Source organism: Bubalus bubalis, chromosome 19, assembly GCF_019923935.1.
Source record: "Bubalus bubalis isolate 160015118507 breed Murrah chromosome 19, NDDB_SH_1, whole genome shotgun sequence".
Classification (NCBI taxonomy): Eukaryota; Metazoa; Chordata; class Mammalia; order Artiodactyla; family Bovidae; genus Bubalus; species Bubalus bubalis.
Genome location: NC_059175.1, coordinates 40037749 through 40050205, shown reverse-complemented (window position 1 = coordinate 40050205; position 12457 = coordinate 40037749). Strand labels below are relative to the sequence as shown.

The 12457-nt window shown below is 43.5% G+C and overlaps 1 protein-coding gene across 3 annotated transcripts in view; it reads right to left on the bottom strand.

Annotated features, from left to right (window-relative positions):
- The window catches only part of ADAMTS12 (ADAM metallopeptidase with thrombospondin type 1 motif 12), a 380497-nt gene that overhangs the window by 41163 nt on the left and 326877 nt on the right, over nucleotides 1-12457 (bottom strand). For all 3 annotated transcript variants that reach the window (XM_006071881.4, XM_044932579.2, XM_044932578.2), the window contains 2 exons: nucleotides 10737-11879; nucleotides 142-294 (listed from right to left, as the gene is read on the bottom strand). In XM_006071881.4, the coding sequence (XP_006071943.3) occupies nucleotides 142-294; nucleotides 10737-11879 (1296 nt within the window). The remainder of the gene's footprint in view (nucleotides 1-141; nucleotides 295-10736; nucleotides 11880-12457) is intronic.

Sequence of the window (12457 nt, the reverse complement as noted above, 5' to 3'; positions counted from 1 at the left end):
TGATTCACTCATCTGCCAGTTTATCACAGAAAAGGGCAGAAGGGAGGCAGGAAGGGAAGCAGGAAAGCTGCTATAGCAAACGGCGCTGGTGTAAGTCCCTCTGCCCCCGCCCCCCGAAACACGGCTGAGCTGATCAATTACCTTGCTCCAGTTTCCCACTTTCCAGCCAGCGCAGGGACGGAGGTGGCACCTCTTAGCCGGGTCTGGCCTTTGCAGGGTGGCGCAGTCGGAATCCACGTGGGTGCTGCACTGCACGCTCCGCCAGTAGGTCCCCAGCCCGCACGTGGTGGAGCACTGCCCGGGAGGAGGGAGAGATGACAGAGGCTCAGGGCTGCTTCCTCAGGTACACCCCACCCCACCCTGGGGGCATGGGGCTCCATCTTGGCTACTCACTAAACCTGCCTGCAGAGCTTCAGAAACTTACCAGCGCTGGGGCTCCAGCCCCAAACAATCTGAATGGCTGAAGGTAGGGCTCAGGCAGGAGTAGTTAAAAAAAAAAAACCCCAGGTGATTCTAATAAGCAGCCAGGGTTGAGAATCCCTGATTTCTATGTGGAAGGAAAACCCAGTGCAAATGGAAATTTGCTTCCCTTTAAAAAGTATCCTGAGCGGAAGGTCTATAAAATGAATACGAGCTACAGGCACACTGCTACATTTCATCAATGCTGTTCATGCAAAGGGAAGAGTAGAAAATAGCCTAGGTCAACAGTTTTTTCAACTGGCTCATTTATGGAGGTAAATGGGCTTCCCTGGTGGCTCAGTGGTAAAGAATCAGCCAAGCAACGCAGAAGAGGTGGCTTTGACCCCTGGGTCAGGAAGGTCCCCTGAAGAAGGAAACGGAAACCCACTCCAGTATTCTTGCATGGAAAATCCCATGGATAGAGGAGCCTGGCGGACTACAGTCCATGGGGTCACAAAGAATCAGACACAACTGAGCAACTGAGCACTGTATTATGTGTGTATATACACCAGTGAGCCACCAGGGAAGCACATTTACCTCCATAAATGAGCCAGTTGAAAACACTGTTGACCTAGGCTATTTTCTACTCTTCCCTTTCCATGAACAGCATTGATGAAATGTAGCAGTGTGCCTGTAGCTCGTAGTCATTCCATAGACTTATGTGTGTGTGTGTATGTGTGTATATTATACATATATACACATAATACATATATACACATAATACATAATATACATAATACACATAATACATATATATAAAATATATGAAAGTGAAAGTCACTCAGTCATGTCTGACACTTTGTGACCCCATGGACTATACATACAGTCCATAGAATTCTCCAGGCCAGAATACTGGAGTGGGTAGCCTTTCCCTTCTCCAGGGGATATTCCCAACCCAGGGATTGAATCCAATTCTCCCACATTGCAGGCAGATTCTTTAACAGCTGAGCCACCAGGGAAACCCAGGAATACTGGAATGGATGGCCTATCCCTTCTCCAGGGTATCTTCCTGAACCAGGAATGAAACCAGGGTCTCCTACATTGCAGGCAGATTCTTAACCAGCTGAGCTACCAGGGAACCCTATATACATAATATATATTAGAGGTAATAACAGCTGAAGTGCATAGACTCATTGCACTAGAGGCCCCACTGTTCACACCCATGCTGTTTGCAATGAACTTCACAGCTCCTCTCATCAAATGATAGAATGTGTTTTCCCAGCTGTCGAATCAGGACTGTTCTTGTACCTTTCTTTTGCCAATAAATTGCAGTGGATGATGGTGTGCAAGTTCTTAAGAAATCTTGCTTGTTTCAGTTCTCTCTCTTGGACCCTTGTCTCTGCCATGAGAATAAAACTGGCTAACCTGGAGGATGAGAGATCATGTGAAATCAAGCTGGGTGATCCAGCTGAGGCCATCCCAGACCAGCCAGCCTTCAGCCAACCATTCACCAGATGCATGACAAGCCAAGCTGAGATCAGCTAAGCTCAGCCTGGGTCAGAAGACACTTTCAGCAACCCACAGACTCATGGAAAAAATGAACGTTTAATGAGGTTTTATGGTTGGTTGTTATATAGCACTATTGTAATAGACAATGGATAAAACTACACAACAGGTACTTCTCCTATATTTTCTCTAACCTTGGAGACTCAGGATACAATTAGAATTCTGCAGTTGACTAATTGTGTGATATTTGGTGGTTTCCTAACTTCTCTAGCAAGTAAAACTGCTGATAACACTAGGACCTCATTTATTAAGTTGCTGTGAGAACAGTCGAGTTGATCCAAGCACAAAGTGAGTGCTCTACAAATGCTACTATTAAACATAGCACTGTAGCTGAAGCTCCAATACTTTGGTCATCTGATGTGAAGAGCTGACTCTTTAGAGAAGACCCTGATGCTAGGAAAGATCTAAGGCAGGAGGAGAATGGGACGATAGAGAATGAGATGGTTGGATGACATCACCAACTCAATGGACATGTGTTCGAGCAAGCTCTGGGAGATAGTGAAGGGCAGGGAAGCCTGGCATGCTGCAGTCCATGGGGTGGCAAAGAGTCGGACATGGCTGAGCGACTGAATAACAACAACAAACAGCACACCTGCAAAGTCAGCGTTATGAGTCCCAATGGGGCGCAGAGAGCTTAGCAGTCATGCTCGAGGTCACACAGACATTACAATGTTAATTTCACACCATAGTAAGGAGGAAAACAATGTTTGTTCCAAACCCAGGACAGGAGCTAGTGAGACCAAATTCCCAGGCTAGTGGTGACCCTGGTACATCTCAAGTGATGTCTATAGCTCTTTGTGCCATATTTATGTGGTAAATAAACATATGTCTCTGGGGCTCTGAGTCTAGTCCTGTAGGGTTCAGATGTGAGCAGACATTTGTTTAATTGCTTTTTGACAATTTCTATTTAGGGAGCAAACGTGTCCAAAGACAAAGATGACAAGAGGACATTCATAGAATGCAGTAAGCAAAAGGGGATTCCACTGATCATCTCTTATGTTGGTTTAAAATTGGGAGTTGGGGGTGCAGAGAAGATCCTGAGGAGGCAGAGGAACAGCCTCTCTTTGTCCTGGGAACCTTCTCCCTCGTTACAGCCAGTGACCCTGTGATAACTGATTTACCAGGTCAAGGAGTAGGTATTGGGGTAAGAACTGGAACTGCTGTGCAGGGCTATATCAGAATCATGTGAAAACTGCTGTGAAAGACTGTGGAAAATTACACTGTCACTTCCATTTACATGACAGCACAGCATACAATTCATTGACTGGTCCAGAGGATCTGATTGAATGAGGAGGCAATGAGATGAGAAGTGATCTTCTGTCACAACGCGATCCACACCCATGCACACTGTGAAGCTCCTGAGTCTTCTGTCTTGTAATATATTGCAAAGCAAATACTTATTGAGCACTTCCTATATGCCTGACACTCTTCTACACAGTTATTCCTCTTATTTCATAATAATCGTATGAATCAGGCATTGTCATCCTCATTTTAAAAATGAGGAAATGAGTGTGGAGAGAACATACAGAGTAAGTGATGGAGCTAATACTCAAAATCAGAATGTCTGCTTTCAAGTTTTATGTCTAGTCACAATATGAACTTGGTTTTGGTGGCTTAGATGGTAAAGAATCTGCCTGCAATGCAGGAGCCCTGGGTTTGATCCCTGGGTCAAGAAGATCCCCTGGAGAAGGGAATGGCTACCCATTCCAGTATTCTTGCCTGGAGAATCCCATGGACAGAAGAGCCTGGTGGGTTATAGTCCATGGGTTCACAAAGAGTCAGACATACACATTTAATATTTGAAATCACAAGTAGTTAGAGGAATATGCTGTGAACAGCCCTTCAGCACAGGACAGAAAGTGGGAGGAGAAGGTAAGAGAGATTTCTGATTGAATGCTAAGGAACTTTAGAACTTACTTCCAATATTAAAGAGCAAGAAAGCCTTTATGGAAGAAGCAGCTCAAAGCTTGATACTGAAGAACAGGTAGGATTTATTAATAAAAGAAGGAAAAAGAAATTTCAGGCAGAGAAAACCATGGAAACAAAGGCACTGAGCTGAGATGAGCAGAAGGTTTAGTGGAAACAGAGCAGCTGAGATTTGCTGAAAGCAATGGCAACTCACTCCAGTACTCTTGCCTGGAAACGCCCATGGACGGAGGAGCCTGGTAGGCTGCAGTCCATGGGGTCACTAAGAGTCAGGCACGACTTCACTTTCACTTTCACTTTTCTCTTTCATGCATTGGAGAAGGAAATGACAACCCACTCCAGTATTCTTGCCTGGAGAATCCCAGGGACAGAGGAGCCTAGTGGGCTGCCGTCTATGGGGTCGCACAGAATTGGACACGACTGAAGTGACTTAGCAGCAGCAGCAGGTGGGTGAAGGCATAGGACATAGTATGTTGAAAGCTGAACTATTCAAGGATGTGAAGGCTCTTGGATATTAGAGTGGACTTTATATGATCTGATATGCAATGAAGAGACATTAGCAATTTATGATTAGGTGTTTGGAATAATTAGAAAATTCCTTTTGGAAGAGTAATATGGCAATACATTGCTTGTGATGATCTGTGGAAAGCATTGGGGAGAGGAGAGATAGTAAGTACCCAGACCAGCAATTGCAAGAGCAAGGGCAAGGGTCCTAACAAGAGCAGCAACCGAGTGTCCACCATTCTTGACCATTGTGGCGCTATTGGCATTTTGAATTTCCCAAAATGTCACAGGACCCTCGTGATCTTTGGCTCCTAGACTCCGAAAGCTGGCATCAGCCCCTCCGCCAGCACGGTAATAAACAAAGCATCCCTGCTTTTTTCTATATGCCACCCAGCAGCAGACTGGAAACCATGGGGCCTAAATGAGCAGGAAATAAAGAGGAGATGACAGACACCATGTTTTTACTTCCTGTTCATTGAGGCCTCCCCAGTGGCTCAGTGGTAAATAAACTGCCTGCAATGCAGGAGACGCGGGCTCGATCCCTGGGTTGGGAAGATCCCCTGGAGAAGGAAATGGCAACCCACTCCAGTATTCTTTTTTTAATTAATCAATTTATTTATTTTAATTGGAGACTAATTACTTTACAATATTGTGGTGGTTTTCACCATACATCGACATGAATCGGCCATGGGTGTACAGGTGTCCCCCCCCCATCCTGAACCCCCTTCCCACCTCCCTCCCCACCCCATCCCTCTGGGTTGTCCCAGAGCACCAGCTTTGAGTGCCCTGCTTCATGCATCGAACTTGCACTGGTCATTTATTTAACATATGGTAATATACATGTTTCAATGCTATTCTTTCGTATAGTCCCACCCTCTCCTTCTTCCACAGAGTCCAAAAGTCTGTTCTTTACATTTGTGTCTCTTTTGCTGTCTTGCATATATGGTCATCATTACCATCTTTATAAATTCCATATATATGTGTTAATATATACCGTATTGGTGTTTCTCTTTTTGACTTACTTTACTCTGTATAATAAGATCCAGTTTCATCCACCTTATTAGAACTGACTCAAATGCAGTCTTTTTTTATAGCTGAGTAATATTCCATTGTGTATATGTACCACAACTTCCTTATCCATTCATCTGGCGATGGACATCTAGGTTGCTTCCATGTGCTAGCTACTATAAACAGTGCGGCAATGAACATTCCACTCCAGTATTCTTGCCTGGGGAATCCATGAACAGAGGAGCCTGGCAGACTACAGTCCATGGGGTTGCAAAAGAGTTGTACATGACTGAGCAACTAAACAACAAGTAAACAGGAAATAAAGAGAAGATGACAGACATGATGAGAGGACAGACACAGGCCCAAAAAACTGTTAGGGTTTTTCTAGTAGGACAGGGAAGCCGGATATCAATGGTTATCCTGGGCTTCCTAAGGTGTCTGACTGAGTGGCCAATGAGACCATTCTAGGGAGGGATAGTCCTAAAGAAACAACTTCAGAGATGGGTAGAATAAAAAATCAGGGGACAGTGGGGAACTCACAACCCAAAGTTTTCATTCTGAATCCTGATCCTCTCAGACAATTCTGTGTATTAAACACTTTGTCTCAAAAGATGCTTAAAGGGAGCAGGCACCAAGCCCAGTCATGTAGGGGACTTCTGCCAAACATCAACTTCTAGTTTCATAAATACCTTGTAGCTTTAAAAACCTCTGATGCTGCTGCTAAGTCACTTCAGTCGTGTCCAACTCTGTGCAACCCCAAAGACGGCAGCCCGCCAGGCTCCCCCATCCCTGGGATTCTCCAGGCAAGAATACTGGAGTGGGTTGCCATTTCCTTCTGCAATGCATGAAAGTGAAAAGTGAAAGTGAAGTCGTTCAGTTGTGTCCGACTCCTAGCCACCCCATGGACTGCAGCCCACCAGGCTCCTCCATCCACGGGATTTTCCAGGCAAGAGTATTGGAGTGCGTTGCCAGTGCCTTCTCTGAAAAACCCTCTGCAGTCTGGGCCAATTCCCTTTTTCCAGCCAAACTGCCTAGAATTAATAGTTCCCAACAGCTCCAATGGTTGCCAAATATTGGGTGAGCGAGGATGTACTCAATAAGACAGTTTATTTCTGTCAAAGTCAAAGGATGACAGCAGGTAGAATTAATTCTTTGTATCTTGATTGCCTATAATCAGAATGTTTCAATTAACCTCTGGGCTTAAACAGTCATTGGAGCTGATAGGTACTTCTATTAGGTTTACTTTGTTTGAATATACTAACTTCTCACTAGATTAATTAACACTTGTCAATTAATTAACATATTAAATATCCTCAGGACAAAAGCATTAAAACACATTTACATAAGAGGATGGGAAAGGAAACTAATTTCTAGGTCATCCAAAGCTACTTTTTAATGAAACTTTTGTAATGCATTATTCTGTGGACCGAGAAGAGCTGTCCAACTTTATTAACACTCCTAATGTGAGGACTGTTTCATCTGAAAGGGTCTCTCCTTGGGGTGCACTTTAGTGCCTCCTTCCATTTTAATACTATAAATGTTCCCCCAAAAGTCACCAGTGACTTGCTCATTGTAAGATCCATTAGGTCCACTGTCAGTTCTCATGCTGCTTGATGTCCGTGGCACCACACCTCTTGATTTGAGTCTTAATTAGTAGACTGTCCCTTACTAGTCTTTCACATGGGATCTCTTTGTCAGCCAGCTTCTTAAAATGTTTTTTTTTCCAGAGTCCCATCCTGAGGCCACTCCTGTTTGCAGCCTACAGGTTGTACTTGGATGACCTCGCTCACTTCCAAGGTTTGAACTTCTCCCTATTGGTCATGGCTACCAAATGCCATCCCCAGTTTTCACCACTCTCAAGAACCTCAGATAAATATACACAAACATCTGCTGGTTATCCTTTGGATAGCCCAGAGGTCCTGCCAACTAAACTCAATCTATAACTGGACTCATCATCCTTTCTTTGTCTCTATTGAAACTCACTGTTTCTGTACATTGTATGATATCTCAGTTTATGGGAGCACCACCCATTGGCTACCCAAGATTCCAATGGAATAGTCATGACAGACTCCTCTACACCTCTTTTCTCACATTCCACATCCAGTTGTTCACAAAGTCCTACTGATTTTAAGTTCCCCATGTCTCCTGAATTTATCTTTCCCTCTTCATCCCAAGCATGCTTGTCATAGTTCTCATTCCTCATCTAGACTACTGCAGTATCCTCCCAACATGTCATATCCCTTATCCTCACTGCTTCTGGAATGGGCTTTACCTAAAACACACATGTCATTCAGTGGCAGAGACTGCTAGATCCTCACTACGATCCTTTTTCCCCATCCTCCTGGGCACTCAACTAGATTATGTTTTCTATCCATTTTGCACTTTGCTTGGGTCAAATGACTGAGTTCTAGACAGTGGAACATGAGCAGAAGTGCTAAATGCCCCCTTCTAGGTTTGGCCCATAAAACCTCTTGTGGGAGAGCCTCTGTGCTCTTTTCCTTCCTGACTGTGACTAGGATGGTGACCCCAGGGCCAGTTTGAAGATGGGAGGATGGTAGAGCCATTGTCAGGCTGAAGTCCCAAATAACCGCACACGGGTCAGAGCCTCATTCTTTACTGCTACCATTGCAGACATGGAATTCCCATGTATTATTATGTGAGTGAGAAACCAACTTCTGTTTTGGTGAACCATAACTCTTTTGGCTCTATTTGTTAACAACAGCCCACCTCTCACGTGTGCATCTGTGCGTGACTTCTAAGTACATACAAATATTGTACATATGCCATTATGTACAATATGTCACTCACACTTTATTCTTAAATTGATACCATATACATGCCTTCCATCTAGTCTTTCAGCCTCTGTTTGTCCTCCTTGTATTTTTCTCAAGGCCCACGGTGCCTTTAACAGAAGGTGCTTTCAGACTTCATCTCCACTGACTAATTAACAAAATCTTACAAATTAACAGGTAGCCTCAGTTTCCATAACTTGTTCTCTTTGTTATTTAATTTAGACCAGACTGTTTTGTTGGATAGAGGACAATGAGCCTATTTAAGTTCTTTAGGGGTGACCCATGTTTTTGAAAGGAAAAATACCTTTTGAGGGTACTATGTGAAATGATATCATTCATAAAACCTACACAGTACATTTTAATTTCAAATATCTAGGCTGGCTGAATCCACTTCAGTGGCCATTTGCTCCTGTGAGCTCAAAAATAACCACACGCCCTCAATGTTATTTGAAAGCAGCTTCTTATGAACCATGTGATTTTCTCATCTGTCTACCCAGGGTTACGATGTAACTGGCATTATTTTTATGGGTCATATGATCAAGGAAGAAACAAATGTAACAGAAGGCAGAGAGAGTGGTGATGTTTCTGATTGTAAAGCAATGGATCATAGGCTATGAAGTCTGTCTGCTTAGGTTCAGATGTCTGCCGTGTGTGCATGCGCGTGTGTGTGTGATTCTGGCTAGCTTTCACCTTTCAGCTCTTCCTCATCTCAACAATGGAGGCCATATTACCAATCTCCTTGGGCTGTACTGAGAATTAGCATAAAGTCATTCTATAAAGCATGGCACACACTTCATACGTATTCACTGTCAACTTCCTCCTCATCATTAAGAGCCCAATTAGACTTTGCTAACATTGGAAAAGACCCTGATGCTGGGAAGGATTGGGGGCAGGAGGAGAAGGGGATGACAAAGGGTGAGATGGCTGGATGGCATCACCTACTCGATGGACGTGAGTTTGAGTAAACTCTGGGAGTTGCTGATGGACAGGGAGGCCTGGTGTGTTGCAATTCATGGGGTTGTAAAGAGTCGGACACGACTGAGTGAACTGAACTGAACGGAAAGAAATCTGACCAAAATGTCAGGGATCATGAGACTCAGTCCTCTCCTTTTCTGAACAAATTGGATTACTCTAAGCCTGGAAATCTTTTTTGTCCTCCTGATACTGGATTTTTTACTTGCAAAAGGAGATAATAAGATGATTCTCCATTGACAGAAAATGTAATGAACATGATTTCACTTTAGAAATCAAAATAGATCAACGTGAAAACATAGTTTGAATGCAAATAAAAAAAGGTGAAAGGTAGCATTTACCTATTCTTTGCCAGTATAGTCGATTTCAGGACCAATGATGCTGACTAATTCATACAACAGAATTTAAACAGTGAACTTGTCAGCTGCTGCTAAAATTCACTAGAGAGCCTGCGGATTAGAGTGAAAAGATTTAGAAGGCTCATCTTCCAATTGACATGTCTATAGACAAGCCACTTAACTGTTAAAAATCTTAGTTTCTGTAATTGTAAATTGGTATAAATGGAGAGCTTACCTGCTCCCCAGGACTATGAAAGGGAGAAAATAGGAGACTACATATGAAAGTGGTTTGGAAATCAACATGGTTTGTAAATTAAATGTATTGTTATTTTTACATTAGCTGCTAATACTTCTTTTTTAGCTAGAGAGATGAGTCATGCATCGTCATAAAAATTGCTGAATGATTTGAACATGTGATTATTTTGCCACAAAGTTTTCTTTTGAGTTGTCAATTTATTTTTAACAAGTTCAAATACTGTGCATTGAAAATGCAAATGGGTGAAAAACGATTATGATGCTTCAAAGGATGTAATTAGTTCTAGAAATGGACAAACAAATATCTAGCCAAATTCCTGAAGCCTGAAAACAGGAACCAATGTTTTGCCATCATGTTTATTTTCTTCTCACTCTATTTTCTTCTTACTCTATGAGTCAAAAAGAGTTTTTTTAAAAGAATTTTTTTAATACAAGGAAGCACTGAGTCCAAAAAAAAAAAAAAAAGAAATAGTTAATAAAGTAAGCATAGAATTCTTTTAAAGAACTTTGTTTTAGATTTCCATTCCAACTGTGCAACATTGGCTTTCTGAATGAAATGTGAACTCAGGTCCTCCCATAGGATTCTTTGAATCCTATGGATTCTTTGGTCCTTCATCATAGGATTCTTACAGTTTGTAGCTGGAAGGGACATTGGAGAAAAGAGGTGATTTGTACTAGCTCCATTGCTGTTGAAAAGCAGGTTCAGAGAGGCAGACTGAATTGTCTCCTGTCACATAACTGGCTGACTCAGGTCTCCTGATTTAGTTCTAGGTTCTCCTCACTCTATCTCACTACATTTGTTCTCTTTCCCTGGACTTTTTTTTTTCTTATTTTTGGAGTTAGGTGAAGAGGGAGGTGAGGGCATGGACCTGATTGCTTCATTTTTTTCAAGTCCATTTGGAAATCTGCACAGAAATGCAACACCCCTAGCTAATTCCATATAGAATCAGGCCTGGGTAAGAAACAGAATTCTTACCTCACTCCAGTTTCCAACAATCCAGTAGGCAGGGCTGCGTCCCATCGAGAGATGCTTGTAATCCGAGGCATTCAGCAAAAATCCCTCAGCCATCAGACTTGTTGCATCTTCCTTGGTCAGGACTGGTCCAGAACTCTGTGTTAGATTCATGTTGCTTGGAAGTTCTGTTGGGTGAGGGTTTACTGGCTTTTTGGAGTATGCTGGCTGGTGGTCTCCTCCCAGAGGGAGTGGAGTATTAGCTGGCTTTTCAGTGACCGTCCCTTCAGCTCTGGATGCTCCATTTTTGAGACTAATGGGCCTTTGGCTGGGTACCAGTCCTTCTGATACTGTGCTAAAGGGTGGCCATAGAGATGCCCCCCCAAGATAAGGTGTTGGTGGAGGTCCAAGTGGTATTTCAGTACTTCTTTCCCCTGGAGCATCATTTCCAGGTACTCTGATCTTGGTCCATGTCACAGAGTTGTTCTCATTTTTTTTCTCAGATGGTTCACTGCCTTCCCCTGAGCCACTGTGAATCTCCATTTCTGGCTCTTTGGTCAAGGGACTGTAAAATGAAGTCACCTGCCAAGTCACAGCACTGCTGGAAGTTGACAAGTCAGAACCACTCGTCGTCGTGATGACAAGGTCTCCCTCTGAGGTAGGACCAGTGTTGGGATTGGAAACATTCTCTTCATTTGGCTGGATGCTCAAAGACCAAGAAGTGAGGATGGGCTGGGAAGTACTTCCAGTGGAAATGACATTATGGGTGTCCAGTTCAGTTTGGATTGAACTAGTCTGCCCCTGCTTCCCATCCAGGTCTCCTTCTTTGGAGGCTGCGGTAGGATCAGGGCTGTTCATTGTCGGAGTGCTTGTGCCCAGAGGCCCAGGCACTGTGGGTGTAGTCAGCACCCTGGGACTGGGTGTAGTCAGTGTCCTAGGACTGGGTGTAGTTGGAGGGACAGGCTTGAAGGGGTCAGGTGTTGGTAGCTTTCTCCCACTGAAAATCGTGCCTCTGTTGGGCTTCAGAATTCTCCGGCTAGATGGGCACTGCTGGAGGCCACAGAGAGCTCTGCTGTTGGGTTTCCTTGTCATGTCGCAAGGCTCGTCGTGGTTCTTGGCACACAGGACACTGCGAATCCGCACTCCACCACCACAGGAAACAGAGCACTGGAAAAGAGAGATGGCTGTTAGTCCAGTGGGAAAGACATGTTGGTTCTCATGCTGATTTACAGCAAATCAGGACAGGCCCAGTAGAAACGGAACTGTGCGGCTAAAATCATTTCCTATCTTCGTATTTGGCTTCTGTGCAATTTTAGTTTCCCATAGAAATATGTATCTCGGGGAGACCAGCTGGGGCTCAGGACTAACAATCTACCCTTCACAAACTGAAAAGGCAAACCATGACACGGGAAAGCTGAAGTCTCTCTGGGCCAGGACTATTGGATAGTGGATCTGCAAAGAGCACAGTGATTTAAACAATCACCTGATTTTTCCAAAGAGATAGGAATATTATCTTCCCTAAGATTTCAGTGCTATTAAAGTGTTTATGTATTTTCTAGAATCTATTAATTTAATGATAATGAGCCTGTCCCTTTATATTCATATAAGTCACACAGACTCACTCAGGTATCCTAAGCTCCATTTTCTTGCTTGTTATCAGATGGACTCAGATTAAAAGCTAGACAGTCATTGTATGCATAACACGTATATAACGCCAGGACCTTTTATGAAATTTAAAGATGGGA